The sequence below is a fragment of the Nuphar pumila genome, chromosome 14, assembly GCF_984573655.1.
Source record: "Nuphar pumila chromosome 14, dmNupPumi1.hap1.1, whole genome shotgun sequence".
Classification (NCBI taxonomy): domain Eukaryota; kingdom Viridiplantae; phylum Streptophyta; class Magnoliopsida; order Nymphaeales; family Nymphaeaceae; genus Nuphar; species Nuphar pumila.
Window position 1 is genome coordinate 75,699,810 of NC_143262.1, and position 24,256 is coordinate 75,724,065.

Genomic DNA, 24,256 nt, shown 5'->3' on the forward strand with positions numbered 1-24,256 from the left:
TATATATATATATATATATATATATATATATATATATATATATATATATATAGAGAGAGAGAGAGAGAGAGAGAGAGTAATGGGTAGGTGCTAAATGAGGTTTTCAGAGTTTTTTAGTTTTATTTTTAAATTCTGATGATGTGATGTATGTACTTGATTTTATAGGGATCAGCTCTTGAAGTATTCAATTCCAACACATGGGTGGGTTTTTACGAGGTTAGAAAAAATCAACGGTCCAAAATTTTTGAGGCTTCAAATATTGTTTTTTCATCGAAAACACGTGATCTAGGTATGGATTCCTCATAAATCGATGCCCAACACATTTATAGGGTTGAAACTGCAGAAGGGCAAAAAAACCCATTTAGCACCTATCAATTTCACAGCTACCCATCTCTCTCTCTCTCTCTCTCTATATATATATATATATATATATAGGGTTCAGACTCACAGTTATTTAAAGAAGTTGGGCTTTCAGTTCCCAAGTTGGTGTGTGCTGTGTCAAGCTGCTGAAGAAACTACTTTTCATTTATTCTGGTCCTGCCCAATCTTCGTGGCCCTATTTAATAGCACGTGGAGATCTCCGAACGTAATTGTTAAAGAGGAGTCTTTTGCGCTTGATCTGCTCCTAGGCCCTATTGAAATTAGACGTTGCAAGCGGTGGAGACTGATCTGGAAGACATGGTTGCTTACTACTTGGTGGTTTGTTTGGATGGCACGCAATGATGCTACTTTCCGTCAAATTCCGGTCATCCTTAACAATCTTGTCCATAAAATCTTGGTTGATGTATACGTGATTCTACGTATGCATCTTAGAGACCTCTCCTTCCGTCTGAACAACGTTCACTCATCGGTGGTTCCTTCTTTTCCAGAGGATCCTGGTTGAGCTTGGCTTTGTTGTTTGTTGCTAGATGGCTGTAGTTTCTTTTCCTTTTGCTTTTGTTTTTCTATATTTCAGTTTTGTTTTCTATTTTGTTGGGTTCAACATTTTGTTGATCTTCATGTGTGATAATGTTGATCCTCTTTCGGCTCTATATATATATATATATATCCTCCTGAATTGATTACACGGTTAAAATCTCCTCCGTGTATATGTATATATCCTCATAAAGTTTAAATGGAAATCCCAAATAGCATGATTATTGAAAAAAAATTGCAAAAAAGACTTGTTTTGGCTTCAGAAGGTAGTTTTGTTTCTCTTTGTTTTACTTGTTTTATTTAGCATTCTTTTGTGAGCAAGTAACATTTAAAAAGGAAAAAGAAAAGAAAAGAAAAGAACCAAGTCTACGAAAGTGGACAAATTAGTAATCCAACTATTGATTCATGCTTTGATGAATGATTGTAGCTGATGTAGAATACTTGTTCTTATTAATTTTTGTTTTTTGTTTTTGTTTTTGAAAAGCTTGTCCTTATCTTATATGAAAGCTTGAGATAAGCCTCGTAGGAAAATTGGAATGGGCATAGGAATGTGTACAGATGTACCAATTCATCAGTAAAAGGTTGATATTTTAGCGAGTAAAAACCTTTAAGCTTTATTAATTGGGTGTAACTTACAAAATAAAATAAGGAGTAAAGAAAGAGGTGTTTTATTATCTCAATGTTTGTGTTTATCAATAGGCTGGGTTTAAATTGTTAAACAGGAATAATGGACCAACGGGGGCTTCGCTTGTCTGGTAGCTAGGAGCAGCTAGTGCGTGCCACCTTGTGTTGGGACGTTGCAGGTTCAAAACCCAATGGTATAGTTGTATGACTGGTAGAAGTCTGTCTAATCCCATATATAGTGCCTTTTAAAAAAAAACAAGAATAAGAAACCTGTGAGAGGCTATGTAAGAGTTTAGTCACCAAATATTCTAGACTCTAGGATTGAAAACTAGAGTTATTGAAGGGCTATGCATTAAGATATTAGAAAGAGTGCTAAAGAAGGTGATGAGTGGAGAAGATCATAGAATTTATAAACAAGAATTAGGAACTTGTGAGAGGCTATGTAAGAGCAAAAACAAAATAAGCAAGTTGTTGGAAGTGGCTTACTTTAGGTAACATGTCGTACTTCTTCATTGGGAGTTGCCATTGTAGGCACATTTTTACCAATTTAGAAAATGAAAAATGATCGTTTTGTCATTGGAAAATGCCTCACAATTTTTGCCGAAATCCTTCTCATGCCAAAATTTTGATTATTGACTTTTTTAAGACATTTTTTTCCTTCTCAAAAGCAAACCTATTGATTTTTGCATGATAGATACGTATGCTATCCGAAGGTTGCAACATCTCAATAAAAAAAAGATTCATATGCACATTTTGTGAACTTGATAAAATTCACATAAAGTATTTATGAACATGGCAAACTTGAATTCCAACACAAGAGATTCACATATGAAATGCACAGATTTTCTGAGATTCGCAAGTCCGATGCTAACCTTCTAGAATTTAAAAGTTTTAGCTGAGTAGGTGCTCTCTATACATTTGTAGCAGTCTTGACATTCATATAAATATCATGCAAGCCTGTTTTAACTAAAAACTCTCTTAAAGTCAACACATACATTCGCAAATGTATGATCGACCTTCGCAAATGTATGTTGTGAATGTGCTTACCTTCACATGTTTTTTATTCTAATTTCACGTTACATATTTGTTGATGTCACAACCTTCACATAGATACCATGCAAACCTCATTTAGCTAAAAACTCGCATAAAATCCGGACATACATTCACAAATGTGTGTTTGATATTTACAAATATGTATTGTGAATGTGCTTGCCTTTACATGTTTTCTGATCACATATTTATGTCACATATTTGCAGATGTCATATAGGCAAGGGTTCCCTCACTTTGTTGGACGGGTGGGGGTAAAGAAGATAGTTTAGCCACTTGGAACATAGGGTCTTTAACTGGTAAGTTGGTAGAGTTAGTAGATGTTATGTGTAGGAGAAAGATGAATATTTTATGTCTACAAGAGACCAAATGGGTAGGTGAGAAAACAAAAGTGATAGAACCTTGGGGATATAAGATTTGGTATACAGAAATAAATAGGAATAAGAATGGAGTAGGGATTGTTATTAGTTGTGAGTTTATAGATAATGTAGTTCAGGTCCGTAGGAAGGGTGATAGGATTTTACTTATTAAATTAGTATTAGGTACAAATATTATTAATATTATTAGTGTTTATGCACCTCAAGTAGGTTTAGATGATTTCATTAAGTGTCAATTTTGGAAAGATTTAGATGGAATAGTACAAGGGATATCTTATGGAGAAAAGCTTTTCATCGGCGGTGACCTTAATGGACATGTAGGCATTAGTAGGGATGGATTTGAGAGTATCCATGGAGGCTATGGTATAGGAGAAAGAAACGAAAGTGGAGAAATGATTTTAGATTTTGGTTTGTCCTATGATATGATCTTAGCAAACACTTGGTTTAGGAAGAAAGTCTCACCTAGTAACATTTAAAAGTGGGGTTAATACGAGTCAGATAGATTTTTTCCTACTTAGAAAGAGAGATAGGGGTTGTTGCATCGATTGTAAGGTTATACCGGGAGAAAGTGTAGTTACACAATATAAAGTCTTAATTTTAGATCTTAGAATTAGAAAATGCCGCAAAAGGGATAGACATAGGATAGATCCTAGAATTAAGTGGTGGGCACTGAAAAGAGCTAAACAAGGAATGTTTGTAGAGCAGGTAGTTAAGGAAGCTGATTGGTGTCTTGAGGAAGATTCATAATCAATGTGGAATAAAATAGCGGGTGGCATGAGAAAAGTGGCTAAGGAGGTATTTGATGAGTCTAAAGGTGGTGCACCGCTAGGTAAGGATACATCATGGTGAAACAGAGATGTCAAATTAGCTATTAAGGTTAAAAGAGAGTGTTATAGAAATCTAAGTAAGAGTCATGATAATGAGAATTTGGAGAAGTATATGATAGCAAAGAAGGAAGCTAAAAAAGTAGTTTGAAACGCGAGGGATAAGGTATATAAGGAAGTTTATGATAAGTTGGATACCAAAGAGGGCAAGAAACATATTTATAGTCTTGCAAAGATGAGAGATAGGAAATCGAGAGATCTGGGTATGGTTAGATGTATCAAAGATGAAACACAAAGGGTTTTAGTCAAAGATGAGGAGATTAAGGAGAGATAGAAAGATTATTTTGATAAGCTATTTAATGGAAGTCATGCTCAGGATCTTGAAGACTTCTCCATTCCTTTTCATGAGATGAATCGTGACTTCATGCGCAAGATTCAAAAGAAAGAAATTGCAGAGGCTTTGAAGAAAATGAAATCAAGAAGGGCAGTTGACCCAGATGGTATACCTATCGAGGCTTGGAAATGCTTGGGTGAGAAAGATTTAGAATGGTTGACAAATCTTTTTAACAAGATTTGACAGACAAATAAAATGCCAAATGAGTGGAGGAAGAGTACTTTGGTGCCTCTATATAAGAATAAGGGTGATATATAAGATTGCACAAACTATCATGGTATAAAACTCATGAGTCATACTATGAAAATTTGGGAGAGGCTGATTGAGTATAGGTTGAGGAAGGTTGTCATGATATCGAAGAATCAATTTGGTTTTATGCCTGGAAGATCAACTATGAAAGCTATACATCTTCTTAGACAACTTATTGAGAGATATAGAGAGAGGAACAAAGATTTGTATATGGTAGTTATTGATTTGGAGAAGGCATACGATAGAGTACCTAGGGATGTTCTATGGTGGACAATGATGAAGAAAGGTGTTTCTCTCAAGTACATTAGTATAATTAAAGATATGTACGAAGGAGTAGTAACCAATGTCCGCACTTGTGGAGGGGTGACAACCAATTTTCCTATAATGGTTGGGTTAAATCAAGGATCTGCATTAAGCCATTTCCTATTTGCTATAGTGATGGATGAGCTTACGAGATCAATTCAAGAAAATGTGCTGTGGTGTATGTTGTTTGCTGATGATATTGTTTTGATTGATGAGTCTAGAGCTGGGGTTAATGCTAAGTTAGAATCATGGAGACAAACATTGGAAGCAAGAGGTTTTAAGTTGAGTAAGAGTAAGACAAAATATATGGAATGTCGGTTTAGTAAGCAACGAAGCAGTGATGGGAGCGTAGTGAAGCTTGGTGAGCAAGAAATACCGGTGGATGACTGTTTCAAATATTTGAGATCTATCATTCAAAAGTATGGAGAAATTGATGGAGATGTAAATTATAGGATAAAGGTTGGGTGGATGAAATAGAAACGTGCAACTGGAGTGTTGTGCGATCGTAGAATGCCATTGCGGTTGAAGGAAAAGTTTTATAGGATGACAATTAGGCCCACTTTACTATATGGTACAGAATGTTGGGCTGCCAAGAGACATCATATTCAAAAAATGAGTGTAGCTGAGATGCATATGCTTAGATGGATGTGTGGAAATATAATAAAAGATAAGATTCGAAACGAGGAGATACGTAAGAAGGTAGGCGTTGCATCCATTGAAAATAAGATGAGAGAGAATCATTTACTGTGGTTTGGACTTATTCGGCGAAGGCCTAATGATGCTCTAGTTAGAAGGATGGAGAAATGGAAAAATATATTAGTTAAAAGAGGTCGGGGGTAGGCCTAAGAAGACTTGGATGGAGATGATAAGAAAGGATATGAATGCTTTGAACCTCACCGAGGACATGGCATTGGATAGAAATGATTGGAGGAGAAGGATTCATGTGAAAGACCCAGAATGATTTTCTTTTTTGATTCATATCGCCAACCCCAATTGTTTTGCGATGAAGGCGTAGTTGTTGTTGTTGTAGTTGTTGTTTGTATTTGCAAATGTCATGACCTTTACACAAATATTGTGTGAACCTTCTTTAACTAAAAACTTGCATAAAGTTTAGACATACCTCCACAAATGTGTGTCTTACATTCACAAATTTATATTGTGAACTTCCTGTTAATACAATGATAATCTATTTTAAAGTGTGAATGTTCTTACTTGCACATGCTTTCTGATTCATATATAAAGTCATTGACAACTTTTTTTTTCATTTTTCTTACAGAAGCTTCATTTTTCAATATGATCTGAGGCTTCTTATTTGATCACTAATGCTACATTTAATTTCTTGTGAATTAAATCTAAAAACCATGCTCTTGGCCAAAGAGCATGTTCCTATTTATCTACTTATCAAGCTTCTTTCGTACATCATAGTATAGAGGATCTACTATTGGGTATTCTTTTTGAAAAAGACAATATTCAAGAGAGAACAACTTTAGTATATTATACAAGGTTTATGGTAGAAAGAGCAATTTCAATCGGCCTATGTGTAATATGTACATATTCTACCTAATTTCATGATGAACCAGTAAGTATTGGTACCTCCATGACACTCTTCACTCATCATCTTTATAATATAAGATGAACAATTTTCTACATAACTAAATTTAAGGATAGAGGTAAACAAACAGGCAAATGTTGGACTCACATTAAATTGAATTATAAAAAAATAGAATAGCTATTGAAATACAAAAATAACTTGAGAACCATGTCATTATTCTATCGTCAACTTTATAATACAAGATAAATAAAAGATAAACGACTAAATTTTAGGATAGAGGCATATCAAATTAAAGGAAAAAAAAAGCGGGCAAAGGAGACTCACATGAAATTAAATTAAAAAAATAATAAAATTAAACAAAAAAATAAAATAGGCTATTGAATATGCAAAAATAACTTGAGAACCATGTCATGGTTTCACAAAATAATTGATTTATTCCACTATTTCAAAAAAAAAAAATTTCAACCATTACAAGGAGCAAAATTTGTGCTTACCAAAAAATCTCACTGTCGATAATGTGCTAAACGCTAAAAAACTCATTGATAATGTGTTGTTGCAGGACGAAGATCATGCAAAATCAACAACACTTCACCAAAAAAACTTGTCAAGGGAAAGCAGGTTGGGGATCACAAAACCCTCTGTAAGAAACGTTAATTTTATGCAAAAATGGTCCTCAAATGCGAAACCTATCTTTTATACATACAAAGAGTCACATTTAATGTGTTTGAAGGTTCACAAATGCTATGCTTAAGGGTCAAGAGTTTCGCAGAAACCTCATGAGAATATTTGTGAAACACGTTGAATATGTGAATATTCGATATATGCTCAAGTGAGGTTAGAAGTTTCTCATTTACGGAGAAAGTTCATGAGTCGTTTATGTGAATGTCAACATGTAGTACGCAAGGACATTTGCAAATATGAGCTTTTTGTAAACATTTAACATTTGCAAACATACATCTAGACTTTATGCGAGTTTTTAGTTAATAGACCGACCAATATACAAACACAATTTTCGCAAGACATCTAGTCGGCTAGCCTTTTTGGCTAGGGTTTTGATAAAAAACGACTCAAGATTCAACAAAAATACCAAGAAAATGAACAGACCCTAGAATCTGATTCTAAATATAAAATACTATAAAATATCCAAACTCCAAAATAAAACAAAAAAGAAAAGGAACCAAGATTTGGGTTCTTTAAAAAAAAAAAGAATTTAAAGACCGAAAGGTAGAGAGGAGGAGGAAGGCACACCTCAAGGGCTACCCGACGAATGTGAGGATAGAAAAGAACATACTTACACCTTGGTTTTCACGTCACAAACATCTTTTTTGTTGCAGGAATCCATTTTTGGCTGCAGTACGTTAGAGACCGAGTTGACAAAAAGAAAGATCGATGGTGAAAGAAAAGAGATCGATCGATTGTAGGGAGAGATTTCTCGACCATCGATCGTGAAGGTAGATGGTGGTTCCCACCAAATCCGAATTGAAAGTATCCATTCGTGGGTACCTGCAGCAAAAACGAAGCCAATCAAGAAAAAGAAATATGCAAAACAATAGAAGGAAAGAAGATCGAAAATCGCAAGCAAGAAAGAACCAAGGGAAAAAAGAAGATATTAGAAAGCAAAAGAGAATAAAAGGTTTGGGAGAGAGGGTGGCATGAAACCCTAGGGAAAGACAAAGAGATCAAGGTAGGATGTCCCCTCTTTATAAACAAAATTTTTGAAAATTATAAATCAAGGCCCTGTTTTATAATATTTACAAAACAATACCTAAAATATTTTTATTTTACTAAAAACCACCTGCATCATTTCAAAGAGGATTTTTTTGATATTTATTCACATGTGGACCTTGGACTTTGGGTCTGGAGAACGTGTGGACCAGATTTGATATTCATTTACACAATTCTGGATAGGATCTAGATTCAGTTCGAATTGGTATGGATCTGATTTCTCAGAAGATGCTCTAATTTTTTTTTCATTTTAACTTCGATTATGATGAAAATTGAATCATAGCTCCTTCACACCTAAAACAACATAAACAAGTGTGTTTAAGCTACAAATGTATGATTTTGTAATACTATAATATGTCATATATTATCACCCTATAATGCATGAAAAATGTAGTTTTTCATAACATTATATATGCATAAAACAACATATGGAATTTACTAGCTTTTGATATAAAATCCTACCTTGCACATACGATGAGTATGCGTGTGTTTGCCTACGGTTAGAGGGTGCTATGAAGGTACAACACCATTGCACAGGCTTGGCAAAAAGGTGAGCAGGATTAGGCAAGACTAGAGGAAAAGAGAGGGGTGTTTGGGTGAAATGTTCAGCAAGTGAGGCACGACAAAGGGGAGATGAGGTAATGGTGGTGAAGGCTGCACAAGAAGGCAGAATAGGTGGTGGTGATGGCTGTGGCGTAGGCGGCAAGATGGTGGCGTTTGGCCGAGGAAGAAGGTGGTGTTAGCAAATGGTGGAGATGGGCTGGGCAGGGAGTGGCCTGCTGGAAGGGAAAAGAAGAGGGTCGAGCGAGGGGGAGAGAGTTAACGAGACAGAAAGAGAGAGTGAGACGAGAGTTGGAAAGGGAGAGGGATGCTAACAAAGGGAGGGAGGGGCTCCCTTAAATAGTGAAGAGGGCGGTGTGTGGTAACCCACCTGGTCAGCTGCCCTTAAGGGTAAATACCCACATGCCCATGGCATATGGGGGAGAATTTCAAAATACCAACAATGTTCCAGAAATGCCTTTTTTTCTTTCGTAATCCCTTAACAATCCTTTTGTCTTATTACCCTTATCTTTTCCTATTAATTACAAGCTTAACCCTACTTATTTAATAATCTAAGTTTTATTTAAGTTGAGTTTGGATCTTAGTTGATCCAAATCCAAATTACTATTATATAGTATCATGGTATCTGATTTGGATCCAAATAAATCAAAAGCTATTTATTATTATTTTATACTTAGTATGGTACTAATAAATTTAATTTTTAAGGATCTGCAAGAGGGATCTGATTGGATCTATATGCTATAACCTTCTGGTTTGCATCCCAATTTTATCAAATTTTCTTTTTGAGTTGGATTCATAAAATCAAGTTGAGTAGCTTATGTTTCTTTTGAAAGTCCTAACTGGTTTTAAGAAATCATAAAATATGCCAAGAACTAAAATTTATCAGGGTAAACACGTCGTTCAAAAAGTTTTCTGTTTATTTATTTAATAAAATATAAAATTTTACAGTTGTTACAAAGAGACAAGAATTAGGAGGCGAAAAGCACGAGAGAGAGATCAAGGAGAGAGAGAAAGCTGGCAGAGGATCAATAAAAAGTTGAGCTCGCGAAAACAAAAAAACAAAAACAGACCCAAAACAAAGAGTCGAAAGCAGGAAAGCAAAACAAGAACATAGAGCTCAGCCAGGGTTTTGAGGAAGAGAAGGCGGCTGAAGAGGGTGGATAACATAGGAGGAGAGGCGCAGAATTGCGTACACATCAACCAAGATGCAATGGACGAGCTTATTGAAAGCAACCAGAATTTGACGAAAGATCGCATTGTTGCGAGTCATCCACACAGCTCACCAAGAAGTAAGAAGCCAAGTTCTCCAGATCAGCCACCACTGCTTGCAACTGTGAACCCATGACGGACCCCACAGAAGGTCGAGCGCAAAGGATTCCTATCTCTCTCTCGAGAGAGAGAGATCAAGGGAAGAAAACTTGCCCAATAGAGAAAGAGAGATCAGGGTGAAACTCTCCCAGCAAAGAGAGATTGGGGGGTGAGGGCGAAAACTCACCTGGGGGCAAAACTCGCTCGGCAGAGAGAGAGAGAGAGAGAGAGAGAGAGAGAGAGAGAGAGATGTCGGGGGCGAAAACTATTGCAATAGGGAAGAGAGAGAAGGCACGAAACCAAAAAGTTTTCTTGGCTTTTCTTTCCAAGTGGCGATGGCTTGAGCAGTTACAACTACTTCACTACGATGATTGCCCTTACTGGCCATCACCACTAGTTATTTTTGGCATAGAGGAACCTAATTTGTAATTGTTTTTCATGAAATAACTAGTTTACCAGTTGAACAATTACTAAACTGGTTGTCACATATGATTTGATGATATCTTATTTGATTGATGTGCACAAACAGTTTGAAAATAAATAAATTAATTAAAGGTCTTTTGTTTATAACTGCCACCTGAAAATTTTAACTAACATGTTGGAATTGAGCAGTACTGTGGCTGAGAGAAGCCTTTTCAAAGAACTAGACAAGTGAAATTAAAATCTACATTTTTCAACTTCATCAACAGGCAACTTGATTGGTTGTGGTCAGTCATATTTTTTGGCCAAGAATAGCTCATAAAGAATTAAGTTTTGACTTTCATTTTTTGCTTGTGAAAAGTTATATTAAAAGACTTTTCTTCCTTGAAATTTGAGGATAGTCTCACATGAAATTCTTATGTGTTTTTCATATGGGAACCTAGAAAGGGCCAAGATATATGTATAATTGTTGTAATGTTGGCACATCGCTTATTTTTATTGGGTGGTTCATAAATTTTTGTATCGATTTCATAAAGAATCTTAAGATAGATTATTGCTACTGTCTATTGATATAGTTAAGAAAGAATGAAACTAATCCATAACAAAGGTGATTTAGCATACTGGGATGAAACCCGTGTGTTGTAATTATGTTTTATATTTGAAATCTTTTCAATAGTGAATACGAGTAATTTTTGAGCAGTTCAAACTTTTAAAACCCACCATGCTTTTCCTTTTGAACAGTGTAATTAAAAAGAAGAAAAATCTTGCATCGCACCGCACTCATCTTTGAATATCAATCTAAACCTTTTAATCAGATTTTTTTTTGGTACATCTGCATGAAATTTGGTACCCGTTCGTTTAGGACGGGCTGTTTTTCTAGCTTCTATAAAGATGGGTACTCATATGCCACAGGTCATAGTTAATTGGCAAGTTTTTTCCTTCATTAATAAAAGTCTTCGTATCAACTAGGGGTGGCAAAACCTGACCCGACCCGCCAACCCGCTTCTTAGGCGGGTTCGGGTTTTAAGCCAACCCGTTTAATAAACGGGTCGGGTTCGGGTTGGGGGTATGCCAACCCGGCTGACCCGTTTAATAAACGGGTTAGGCGGGCAGGTCGACCTGCCAACCCGCCAACCCGACCCGTCAACCTGCCAACCCGACCCGCCAACCTGACCCACGAACCTGAGAACCCGTTTACCCGACCCAACCCATTTATTAAATGGGTTGGCGGGTCGTGTCGGGTTACCCGTTTATTAAACAGGCTGGGTTCGTGTTTGCCACAGCCGACCCGTTTAATAAACGGGTCGGGTTCGGGTAGAGGTATGCTGACCCGCCAACCCGACACGATTGCCACCCCTAGTATCAACCAAACAATTGCTACATGAATCATAAGTAGACATAGGCACATGGTTATATGCCGAAATGGTTGACTAGTTTCACTTCCGTGTCACCAAGAAGCAATTGATGATCCAGCTTTCTTAGTTTACATCACGTAATTATTTTATTTATTTATTTTATAATGAAAATTATCAATATGGTTTGAACTACGAATAGAGGTGGGTCACATGGCTTTGAATAAAACTCCACGAGTACTCTCTACCTACCACAAGTCGTTTTTCCCTGGTTTCAATTTTGGCGCATCTCCGGGTTTGAACTTGTATTCCTCCACTTGAATAGCTTATAAGCCGACCCCACCTAGCAAAGGTGGGAGGAACCCTCTGGGTTACATCATATCTTAGAAATGAGTCAAAGTTTGAGTTGGCCATTTCCCTTGTCTTTTAGTAGAGTCCACGCTAATGCCAACATTATTTTTTTTTCATATTAAAAATGTCAAGATACTTGTGTACATTTAGGGCACCGTGCAGACTTTTTTACCCTTTCAAACGAGACTTTTTTGCTGAGATATTTTCTAAAAAGTAGACTTTGGTAAAAAAACATTCTTCTATGAAAGGTGAAAAAATGTTTTTTATCAAGAAATTTTTTATTTTTACATTCTTCATCACTCATTTCACCATATCTCACCATCACCACCACCACCCACCATCTAACCATCACCACCCTCCTCTTCCGTCTCATTTTTTCACTGCTTTTCTCATGCTAAAAAAACAAGCTAAAAACTTACTTTTGAAAAACTTCTCGTATCAAAAACTCTCATGAGGTAAGGATTCTCCGTCCTTAAGCAGTTTCAACAAGATACGTAACTAGGGTGTTCCCTTGGCCCAACGGGACCAGCTCATGTAAAAAAGAGTGTTGAAATGTTTTTAGTGTTACTCCCCCCACAAAATTGTAATATATTCTTTCTTTGAATATCCACAAGAAAAAAATCGGACCACCCCTCATCGTTTACTATAAAATAATGAAGGTAGCTTCGCCAAACACCTCATCTCCATCATGGCTGAATCAAAGTCTCCAGAGAGTTCGGACTCGATTCTTTTTTTGAAAGAAAGTTCTGACTCAATTCTTCAAAGTAAGTTTCAATGTCCTCTTTTCAATTTCTAGTAAAATTATTCAGTTTTATTTAACTTTGAATATTTCTAAATCTTATGGTTTCAGCATGTTCATAACACAATTAGAAACCAACTCAACAGGGTATGTAACAATTTTGTTCCTCGATGCAGTTGAGACCAACAAACTCACAACGCCAAACGGCCAAAGGGAACAAGAAGGAAAGCAGTCTCAAGAAATCAAGAATAAGTGGAAGCCTTGTCCAATAAAATCAAAATATAGCCTCATTTATTGGGTAGTAGTCCTTGCAAATTACTTCTTCCTCTCAGTTGGCTTTGTCTCATCTTCTTTACTATCAAAGTTTTATTTCATGCATGGAGGAAGCAGGAGATGGGTCTCATCATTGGTACAATCTGTTGGCTTCCCTTTGATTTTCATTCCATGGGCAATTTCCTACTGTGTGCACCCATCATCATCTTATAGGCCTTTCTCTTGCTTCACCCCAAGAGTTTTGCTATACACCATCTTGTTAGGTCTACTTCTAGGATTTGATAACTTTCTCTATGCATGGGGGATCTCTTACATCCCTGCTTCCATCTCTACTTTGCTTCTTTCTTCTCAATTGGCCTTTACTGCTCTCTTTTCCTGCTTGATTGTCAAACAACCCATGAATTTTCCCACACTGAATTGCGTTATCCTCCTCACCTTGAGCTCTGCTCTTGTGGGCTCTAGCAGTAGCCATGAAAAGCCTGCAGGGGTAAGCAATTCTCAGTATACACTGGGATTGATGTCAACAATTGGGGCAGCTGCTTTCTTTGGGTTGTACCTGCCACTATTGGAGCTCCTTAATGACACTCTCAGAAAGAAGAAGGTGGTCATGAGTTTTAGGCTTATTTTGGAGACCCAAATAGTGATTTCTGGCACAGCCACTGTATTTTCCTGTTTGGGCATGGTGATAGGTGGGGATTTTGGGAGGATGAAGGCAGAATCTGAAGGGTTTGTTGTTGGGCAGGTGAAGTATTGGCTGTGCTTGGTGTTTGGGGCTGTTTCTTGGCAGATGGCCTTTGTGGGTACTGCTGGATTGATATTCTTGACAAGCTCTTTGACGAGTGGGATATGTGTAACTGCACTCATACCAGCAGGTGTTCTGGCTCCTTTGGTGTTCTTCCATGAGGGGTTGACTGCAGACAAAGGCTTTGCTATGGCCATGTCCATGTGGGCTTTCTCTTCTTACCTGTTTGGAGAGTATAAACAGAAACAAGCAGGGTCCATGGATAAAGCACAGTTAGAAAATTTGCAGAATTGAAGGTCTCTCTCTCTCTCTCTCAGGCTTTCGGGGTTAAAAATTGTATTGGAAACGGAGATAATTTGCATTCCATACTTCTTTCTCCATATCTAACATGATTTGGGTCAAAGGTTATAACTCATTTTGGCGATGCATAAAAGCTCACAAAGATTCATGGACACGAAGACACGTGACACTTGTTCGACTCACAAGTTTGAATTTTTTTTCAAAAAAATAGGATACGAGGACACATAAATTTTTAATCAATAAAAACTATTTTTTGATGCTTTAATTGTATACATGTTTATATATTAAAAAATACCAAAATTATTAAAGTATTAATAAAAATTTATTAAAATAATGATGTACATGTCAGTGTCCGTACTGGCATGTCCAAGCGTGCCCACTTGTGTCATCAAGGGCACACTCCCAACATTGCGGGTCTCGTGACGTAGCATATAAGGTTTGAGTTAGCACCTAGGGATGTAAAATAGTTTGGATTTGGGTTGGATGTGGCTAATACTACTAAATCTGACTAATTAGACATGGGTTAAACGGATTTGGATGGTTAAAAGCTCATACAGAAACCAATTTCTTACACGTAATCAGATTGGAATATCCATCAAATCTAGATATCCTTGAATTAGATAACAAAAACTCAAAACCATATCTGCATCAAAAACTCAAAACGGTAAACAAACCATTTCTAAGTTTTTCATGTTAAAAATCAGGGGCGTAGCTAGGATTCATGTGGGGGGGGGGGGGCAAACAGGGGTGCAGCAAAAAAAAAGTTTATTTGTGTGATAGTCGGGGGTTCGGGGCCAGCGCCCCCGAAAAATTTTTTTTTGAGATAAAATAAAAATGGCTACAATTATTAATAAAAATCTATTTCATATGGACAAATCAAACTATTTGCTGCAGTCAGGGCTGGGCTAAAAAATGGATAAAAATCTATTTCATATGGAATCAGGGCAGGGCTAGGATTGGGCTTTAAAAAAAAAAAAAATTAACTGTTTGGGGGAGGCAGGACTGGGCTGTAGCCCAGTCCTGCCCCCCCTAGCTACGCCCCTGTTAAAAATAATAAATTTTCTGTAACAAGCTTACGTATTGGTTTTATATTTGTGTTCCTGTCATTTTTATTTGCTTTCACACACTTTATATTGCATTTTACGTGTTTCCTTTTTATTTTTCATGGGTTTGTATAATCATTTTGCAACTGTATCCCTCTTCCCGCTTCATACTACTTTAAGACTCGCCTCTGCGCATCCGCTTCATGCATCACTTGTATCCATTTTTAGTAATTATGGTTTGAGATCCTCCATTTGCTAGAGACTGACCTTTGATTTGTGTTTTTCTAATGAAAATGATTAATTTTATAATGTTTGAAATTTAAAACATTATGGCTATTGATTTTTCAACCCTTTAAAAAACCTACTTATCTGCTAGAATTGAAAGATTCAAAAGCTGGTCCCACGAATTTCATCATGTAGAACACATCTCTATATATATTATTTGCTAAAATCAATTTAACAAATCCTGTTTTTTTTTCTTGTTAAATCCAACTTTATAGGTGTGATCTATGAAATCGATTATATTGATCCAAACCCAAATATCTAATTGCTTAAACTAGTAGGGCCCACATATGGGATGCCCCCTTTTTATGTTGGATTGAAGAGCTTAGTGGAACCGACTCAAGGGGCATTTAACTATTTTTGGAGCTGAAGGTAAGTCATGCAAGATGACTAATGGAGTTCCTAAGAATAGAATGAGGTAGACCAAGAAACTGAACTATTTCTTTAGTGCAAGATTTCAAAAGTATGCTAGTCTAAGAAGGACTTAACTAGATTTAGCCTAGGCCCTTAGAAGATTTCACTAGAATTAAGAGTATATTTAAAAAAAAATGAATTGTGTAAGGGCTTTATGAGGCCCCGTCTCAACTTATATATAGCATTGAGTATGAAAAAAATGAATTGAATCTTTCGCTCTACTTTCTCTTTAAATCTTGCCTCTCTCTCTCAAGGGTTCAACCCTCTCTCTCTCTCTCTCTCTCTCTCTCTCTCTCTCTCTCTCTCTCTCTCTCTCTCTTTGGTGAGTAAGACTTCTAGTAGGTCGAGTAGATTTCTAGTAGGTCAAGTCCACTATTTGGTGCTTAGGTTGCTGCCTAAGGTCCAACTCAATCGGCGTATGGCCAACCCAAGTACCGGCGATTTGCAACTTCTCGAGGTGAACCTTGGTGGATCTGACCTCAACCAGCCAACTCGGCCTCTAAAGAAGACTCCCTCTAAGTCACTCTAGCCCAAGCAAGTCAGCCAAGTCCGTAGTCTTATCCCAAACCTAAGTTTTAACCTACATGAACTCAATTCAACCCACTTGATTTCTATTGATCCCAAAACTTTGTTAGACTTCACAAATTTACCCAACTCAAATCATGAGGGATTTGAGTTTGATTTTTGGACTTTGTGTTCTTTAATGTGTCTAAAACTAAACCCTTAAATTTAAGGATTTACCCAACTTTGAGAACTCAATTTTACAATTTGGGGTTGTTAGATCTAAACTCAGTCAATCCCTGCATAACCCTAAATTTTTCTACAAATTCGAAAAATCATATTTCCCTATTTCTGAGTCTTCTGACCCTCAAATTTGGTCATAACTTATTTTAGGGTATCTTGAGTCATTCCTCAAAATTTTAGAATTTTTTTCTTCACTATTTGGGAGTTTTAATTTTTCTTCCTGAACCAGTGAGAACCCAATGCCCTATCTATCCAAATTTGCCTACTTTGACTTTGACTTGACCAAACTGAGTCTACCCCTTTCCCATTTTTGAACTCTAAGCACAAGAATGCATCAAACTAGTTTTAGAATGAACCCCATGCTTCAAAAGAAAACCCAAGACCAATTCCTAGGAATGAACCTCAAAACTATAACCAAGTTCATGGAGGAGACCAACACCAAACTTGATAGTGTTGAGACTCAAATGGCCGGTTTCGAAACTAGCCTTCAAATCATCACCAAACTGTTGCAACAACTCCCAACGATAGTCCAAGCCACCTAATAACATCTCCAATTCACTAACGAAGGTGGGGGACTTTCGTGAGGTTTATGATGATCAAGAGAAGGAGGATGCGCGAGAATCTATCCTTGGATGACACCTAGAGGATCATGGATGTGAAACTATATTTTGATGATGCATATATGATATGATAAATATGATATGCTTTCATTTATGATATTGAAAATGTTATATTATGACTTGATATGATTTGCTATGTATTTAACGTGTATTTGATGCAAAGTTGTTTCACTTAAGAAGAGTGAAGACAATATGATCAAGTGCAACAATTTGATGCAATCACATTCGTACTCTGAAGAAAAAGCTTGATGGGCCAAATATCCATAAAGTCTCTCTAAGAAGATCGGATACTTCAAGATGATGATTTTTCTTCTTTAGAGCCATCTGTAGCAGAACCTTCATAAGCATGCATATTTCATATTACAATATATATTTTAATCTCATTCAATAAACATATAAGTCTTTCATATACAAAAAGACAAGTTTTTATAAAAGTAATTGTTGAATATATGTATTGTATTATTTCAAAAAGACCTTTTTAGAATAATCATTATACTTTCTAAAGCATTTATAAAAAAGACAAAAGTGATAAGATATGCTAGATCAAAAGATAAGAGCATTCACATACGAATTAACGAGTTTTCAACAAAGCATTAATTGTATTTCAAAACAATTAATTCAAGAAATGACTATTTTCATTTATATATTACATAAAGCATTAAATGTAATTTAAAAAATACTCACTCAAAAAGTGACGACTTGTATTTGAGAACATTATTTATTACTTAAGTATTAATGGTATTCCAAAGCATTTACTCAAGAAATGACTATTTGAAATATAATCATTACTCAAGCATTAATTATATTTTCAAAGCATTTACTCAAGAAATGACTATTTGAAATATAATCATTACTTTAAATCACTCAAGCATTAATTATATTTCAAAAACATTTACTCAAGAAAAATCGATTTGTAAAAAGAATCATTATTTTAAGTACTCAAGCATTTAATGTACTACAAATCATTTATTTGAGAAAAGATGATTTACATTATAACTCTTATTTTAAATACTCAAATATTTAATGTACCACCAATCATTTATTTGAGAAATGCTGATTTGTAGTAAAAGCATTTTTTTAATACACAAATATTTATTGATTAACAAAGCATTTATTTAAGAATGACAACTTATGAAAAAGTAAGATGGTACACAAATTATTATATTCTAAAGTACACAACTTTTTCATAAAAGAAAGAATGTTTTTAGAGACAAGGTGATTCATATCAAAAAGTACTCGCATTTGAAAAGGTGTTTTAAAAAGACACATCTTTCTGTATACCTATATATATACAAACAAAAAGATGTCAAAAAGCAGATTTTCAAGAAAACACACAGAGCATTGAAAAGAAAGAAAAAAAAGAGAGAGAAAGAAATAGAGAGAGAAAAAAACAAGAAAAGCTCTTTGACAAAAATCGAGTGTGTTGAGAAAAAAAAAACAAAAAGAATTATTTGTTCTTCTGAGAGATTATTCTGCCTATCTTTGAAAGAGAGAACATTCTGTGAGAATCTTCTAAAAGAGTGTTATTTCATACGTGCATTCTTATTCTGCATATCATTCTAAAGGTTTTATAGGAAAGTGTTGAAACTTTCTGTTGTAATATTGTTTTGTTCTTGTGATTGAGAAGAAGACCTCTGGAAAGAGGGTGTTGTTCCTTCTCGGGTGTTGAGAATAAGACTTCTGGAAAGATGGTGTTGTTCTTTCTCGGGTGATGAGAAGAAGACCTCTGGAAAGTGGGTGTTGTTCTTTCTCGGGTGTTGAGAAGAAGACCTCTGGAAAGAGAGTGTTGTATTATTTATCCTGTAACAAGGAGTAAATAGTAGATTACTCAAGTGGTTAGACTTGAGGACTGGACGTAGGTCAGTAACTCGATCGAACCAGTATATATCTTGTGTTGACTGTGTGGTGCTTACAATTATTTTCAATTTTTCATTCGTAATCAATTTTACTATTCACCCCCCTCTAGTGGAATTTCATTTGGTATCAGAGCATGTTTTGCTGGTTTCGACATAATAAGTCTTTCGGCACAAAAATGACATCAACCTCTTATACTGGTGACATTGAAGGTCAACACTCATCTCGCTCTCCTTTTTTTAATAGTATTAACTATGGTTATTGGAAGTATAGAATGATCATATTTCTCAAGTTTGTGGATTTTGCAGTATGGAAAATCATAGAGTGCCCCTATTCTTCTCCTACATTAGACTATACTTTATGGACTGATGAAGAAAGGAAAATGGCAAACTTAAATGCAAAATCTATGAATATATTATATTGTGACATCGATCAAAATGAATTTAACAGAATATCTATCTGTGATTCTGCTTATGATATATGTTATATTTCTCAAGTTTGTAGATTTTGCAGTATGAAAAATCATAGTGTGCCCCTATTCTTCTCCTATATCAGAGTATACTTTATGGACTGATAAAGAAAGAAAAATAACTAACTTAAATGCAAAAGCTATGAATACATTATATTGTGCCATTGATCAAAATGAATTTAACAAAATATCTATCTGTGATTCTGCTTATGATATATGGCATTCTCTGAAAGTTATTCATGAAGGAACAAACAGAGTAAAAGAAGCCAATATCTCATCTTTGGTTCGTAAATATGAACTATTCAAAATGATCAAAGATGAAACCATTATTGAAATGTTTACCAGATTTACCATCACCAATGATCTAAAATCTCTGAGAGAAAATTATTCTCAGACTGACAAGGTAAAAAAGGTGTTGAGATCTCTCACATCCAACTGGGAGAAAAAGACCACTGCCATTGAAGAAGCCCAAGACCTATCCAAACTTACCTTGGACGGTTTAATAGAAAATCTTATGGCCTATGAAGTCCACATGAAGGAAAAAAGGAAAAAAGAACAACCATCAAAGAAAACTCTTGTCTTCCCTGCCCTTTCTGAAGAAGACGACTCAAAAGATGATTCTGAAATAGATCTTCTAACTCAGAGATTCCATTGATTTATGAAAAAAGATAGGCTATTCAAAAAGCATAAGAAAAAGCAGAATCTCAAAGAAAAAATCATCTGAGATCATTGCAAAAAGCCAGGTCACGTAAAACATGATTGTCCTCTTCTAAAAGAAAGATCCAAAGAAACAGACCGAAAGAAAAAATACTTAAAAAAGAAAGCCCTTTATGCTTAATGGGATGACTCAGAGCCATCCTCAAGTGAAGATTCTAGCGATGATGAAGAAGAAACTGCAAACATGTGCTTCATGACAGAAGAAAGCCCTGTAAGTCCTAAATCCAACTTTTCTTTTGATGAACTTCTAGATGCTTTTCAAAAACTTTTTGAAGAATCTAGAAAAATAAGTCTCAAAAATAAAGTTTTAAAATATAAAAACTTAGATCTTTCTCAGAAAAATGAAAAACTTAGTATTGAAAAATCTAATCTAAAAGAGAAAAATCTAAGGCTTGACTCTGAAATTAATTCAACTAATGATAAGACTAAAAGTCTTCAAATAGAAATTTCAGAGTTAAGAAGTAAAACTAAATACCTGATAAAAATTGTTTTCAAATTTACCAAAGGTAAAGAGAACCTAGATAAACTTCTAGCTTCTCAAAAAGTCTCCTTTTACAAGAATGGCATTGGTTACTCTCATTTTAATAAACCTTCGTGTTCAAATCAGAAAACTACTTTTGTCAAAAGTTCATTAAACTCCAAGATGAGCTATCATTCTTATAATAATTATAAATCAAACACTATGTACTCTTCCCTGATCAAAGAGAAACCAAATCTAAATGGATATGGGTTCCTAAATCTAACAAAAAGGGACCCGATTGGGTACCAAAAAAGTCTTTCACTTGATTTGTTGCAGGCATTGAAAAAGAAGAACAGGTGGATATTAGATAGTGGATATTCAAAACATATGAGAGGACGTCCAGAACTATTTGCTATTTTTTAATTAATACAAAGAAGAAGGAACCGTCACCTTTGGAGATAACAACAAAGGTTTAATAATTAGTATTGGTAATATCGATAATATTGATCATCCTTTTATTAAAGACGTTCTTGTGAAAGGTTTAAAACATAATCTTTTAAGAATTAGTCAAATGTGTGATATAGGATATAATGTCAGTTTTAAATATGATGCATGTCTTATATTTGACTCAAACAAAAATATTATCTTAAAAGGACAAAGAAAAAATAATGTCTATGAATTATATTTAGATAGTATTTTTGAACATTGTTTCATTGCTAATAATGACTATCAAAATTTGTGGCATATGAGGATGGGACATATCAACTTTAAATATATCTCAAAACTTGCCAAGAATAAGTTAGTTCGTGGGTTGCCTAAAATGTCTTTTAAAAAAGATTATTTTTGTGATGCATATCAATTGGGAAAACTGTCAAAATCATCTTTCAAATCAAAGAATATGGTGTCAAGCAAAAGACCTTTAGACCTTCTTTATTTGGATCTTTTTGATCCTTCTAGTGTAGCTAGTCTTAATCATAATAAATATGCTTTTGTCATTGTTGATGATTACTCAAGATTCACTTGGGTAATATTTTTGAAAAATAAAAGTGACATATTTTGTGAATTTGAGATTTTATGCAAAAAATTACAAAATAAAAATCATCTACAATTGTTAAAATTCGTAGTGACCAAGGAGGAGAATTTGACAATGATCATTTTGTAAATTTTTGTAACTTGCATGGTATTTCACATAACATTGCTTTTTCTAGAGCTGCACCTCAGAATGGTGTAGTAGAAAGAAAGAATAGAACCCTTCAAGAATCTGCCAAAACAATGCTCCAACATAACAATCTTGCTAAATATTTTTGGGCTGAAGCTGTAAACACTGCATGCTAATCTTAAATAGAGTTCTTATTAGGCCTTTATTGAATAAAACTCCCTATGAATTATTCTATGACAGAACTCCAAGAATAGACTACTTTTAAGTCTTTGGTTGTAAATGCTTTATCCTGAATACTAAAGATAGTCTTGATAAATTTGATGTTAAATCTGTTGAAGGAATATTCTTAGGATATTCAAGTTATAGTAAAGCATATAGAGTATTCAATAAGAGTACTAATACCATTGAAGAATCTATGCATGTCAGTTTTGATGAATCTATTGGTTAAATTGTACATAATGACATTAATGATGATGACATTGAAAGTACATATTTTTCTATAGAAAATGTAACTGAATCTAATGAAGATAATCATCAAAGAATATTTATTGAAATCAGAGATCATCCTTAAAAGCAGATTTTGGGAGACCTAACCAAGGGGATTCCAACAAGGGCTCAGCTGGAACGAATTGCAAATATGGCTTTCATATCTCAACTAGAACCTACAAAGATTGATGAAGCCATCATAGATGAGTTCTGGATGCTGACAATGACTGAAGAACTTAACCAGTTCCAAAGAAATGATTTGTGGGATCTTGTACCTAAACCAAAAGATCATCAAATCATTAGGACAAGATGGATCTTCATAAACAAGCTAGATAAATCTGGTAATGTTATAAGGAACAAGGCAAGGCTAGTGGCTCAAGGATACAATCAGGAAGAAGGTATTGACTTTGATGAAACTTTTGTTCCTATAGCTAGACTTGAATCTATTCGAATGTTTTTGGCATATGCAAGTTATATGGATTTTAAACTATTTCAAATGGATGTTAAAAGTGCTTTTTTAAACGGTTTTATAAATGAATAAGTTTATGTAAAACAACCTACAGGATTTGAAAATGAACTATTTCTAGACCATGTATTTAAACTAAAATGTACTCTATATGGTTTAAAACAAGCACCACATGCTTGGTACGATTGTCTTAAGACATTTCTTTTAAAAACTGGTTTTTTAACATGAAAAGCAGATTCAACCTTGTTTATAAAAGTAGTAGATGTTCATACCTTAATAGTTCAAATATATATGGACGATATCATCTTTGGATCTACTAATGACAGTCTTTGTCATGTTTTTCTAAGACTATGCAGAAAGAGTTTGAGATGAGTATGATGGAAGAACTCACCTACTTTCTTGTACTGCACATTAAGCAAACCAAGGATTGAGTGTTCATCAATCAATCAAAATATGTAAATGAACTTCTAAAGAGGTTCAACTTGAACTCATCAGCTTCAAAGAACACACCTATGAGTACAACTACTGCATTGGACAAAGACAAAGATGGTAAGATTGTTGATATAAAATTATACAGAGGTATGATAGGATCTCTACTATATTTAACTGTCAGTCATCCAGATATAATGTTCAGTGTTTGTTTGTATGCTAGATTTCAATCTAATCCAAAAGAATCACATCTTAAAACTGTAAAAAGAATTATAAGATACCTAAAAGGAATAGTTGATTTTAAAATATTTTATTCAAAGTCATCTATATTTGATTTAATCTCTTACAGTGATGCTGATTTTGCTAGTAGTAAATCTGACAGAAGGAGCACAAGTGAAACATGTCATTTTCTAGGCCACTCACTAGTTTCATGGTTCAGTAAGAAACAAAATTGTGTATCATTATGAACTACTGAAGCTGAATATATTGTTGTAAACTTGGCATGTACTCAAGTAATCTGGATGAAACAAACTCTAAATGATTTTGGTTTAAAATTCAAAAATACAACTATTTTATGTGATAATACAAGTGCAATTAATATTTTTAAAAATCTCATTCTTCATTCACGAACAAAATACATAAAAATTTGACATCATTTCTTAAGAGAACAAGTTTTGAACAATGTAATTAAACTTGAATTTGTACCCACTAATCATCAATTAACATATATTTTTACTAAACCATTTAAACATGAAGACTTTATACGAATTAGAGGAGAATTAGAAATTTGTAAGCTAAATGACATATAACTAAACACACTTAATTATATTTTACACATATAAAACTTTGTTGTGTCATATGGTATTTTCACACATTACGTTTAAACTATATTCTAGTTTATCATTCATGCATTTTACACATTTTGTCTTTCTAAAACTATTTACTGGAATTTATTTATTTTATCTCTTTACTTTTCTCGCCATTTTTGGTCTCTCTATTCAAAATATTACTTTAAGCTCATACTACTTTATGTCCTATCACACTCTCACGCCATTT

The 24,256-nt window shown here is 34.7% G+C and overlaps 1 protein-coding gene across 1 annotated transcript; it reads left to right on the top strand.

Moving 5' to 3' along the window:
- Nucleotides 1–12,683: 12,683 nt before the first annotated feature.
- Nucleotides 12,684–14,137, top strand: LOC149817003 (purine permease 3-like). Its single transcript, XM_089987304.1, has 2 exons — nucleotides 12,684–12,767; nucleotides 12,919–14,137. Exons 1-2 carry the CDS (start codon nucleotides 12,692–12,694, stop codon nucleotides 14,049–14,051), a joined length of 1,209 nt encoding a protein of 402 aa, XP_089843430.1. The 5' UTR covers nucleotides 12,684–12,691; the 3' UTR covers nucleotides 14,052–14,137.
- The last annotated feature ends 10,119 nt before the right edge of the window (nucleotides 14,138–24,256 follow it).

What these genes read in the sequence shown, in the direction of transcription:
- LOC149817003 (XM_089987304.1), top strand. Translation starts at nt 12,692, where the DNA reads ATGGCTGAATCAAAGTCTCCAGAGAGTTCGGACTCGATTCTTTTTTTG. An exon ending in TTCTGACTCAATTCTTCAAA is followed by an intron (nt 12,768 to 12,918) that starts GTAAGTTTCAAT and finishes TCCTCGATGCAG; the next exon opens with TTGAGACCAACAAACTCACA.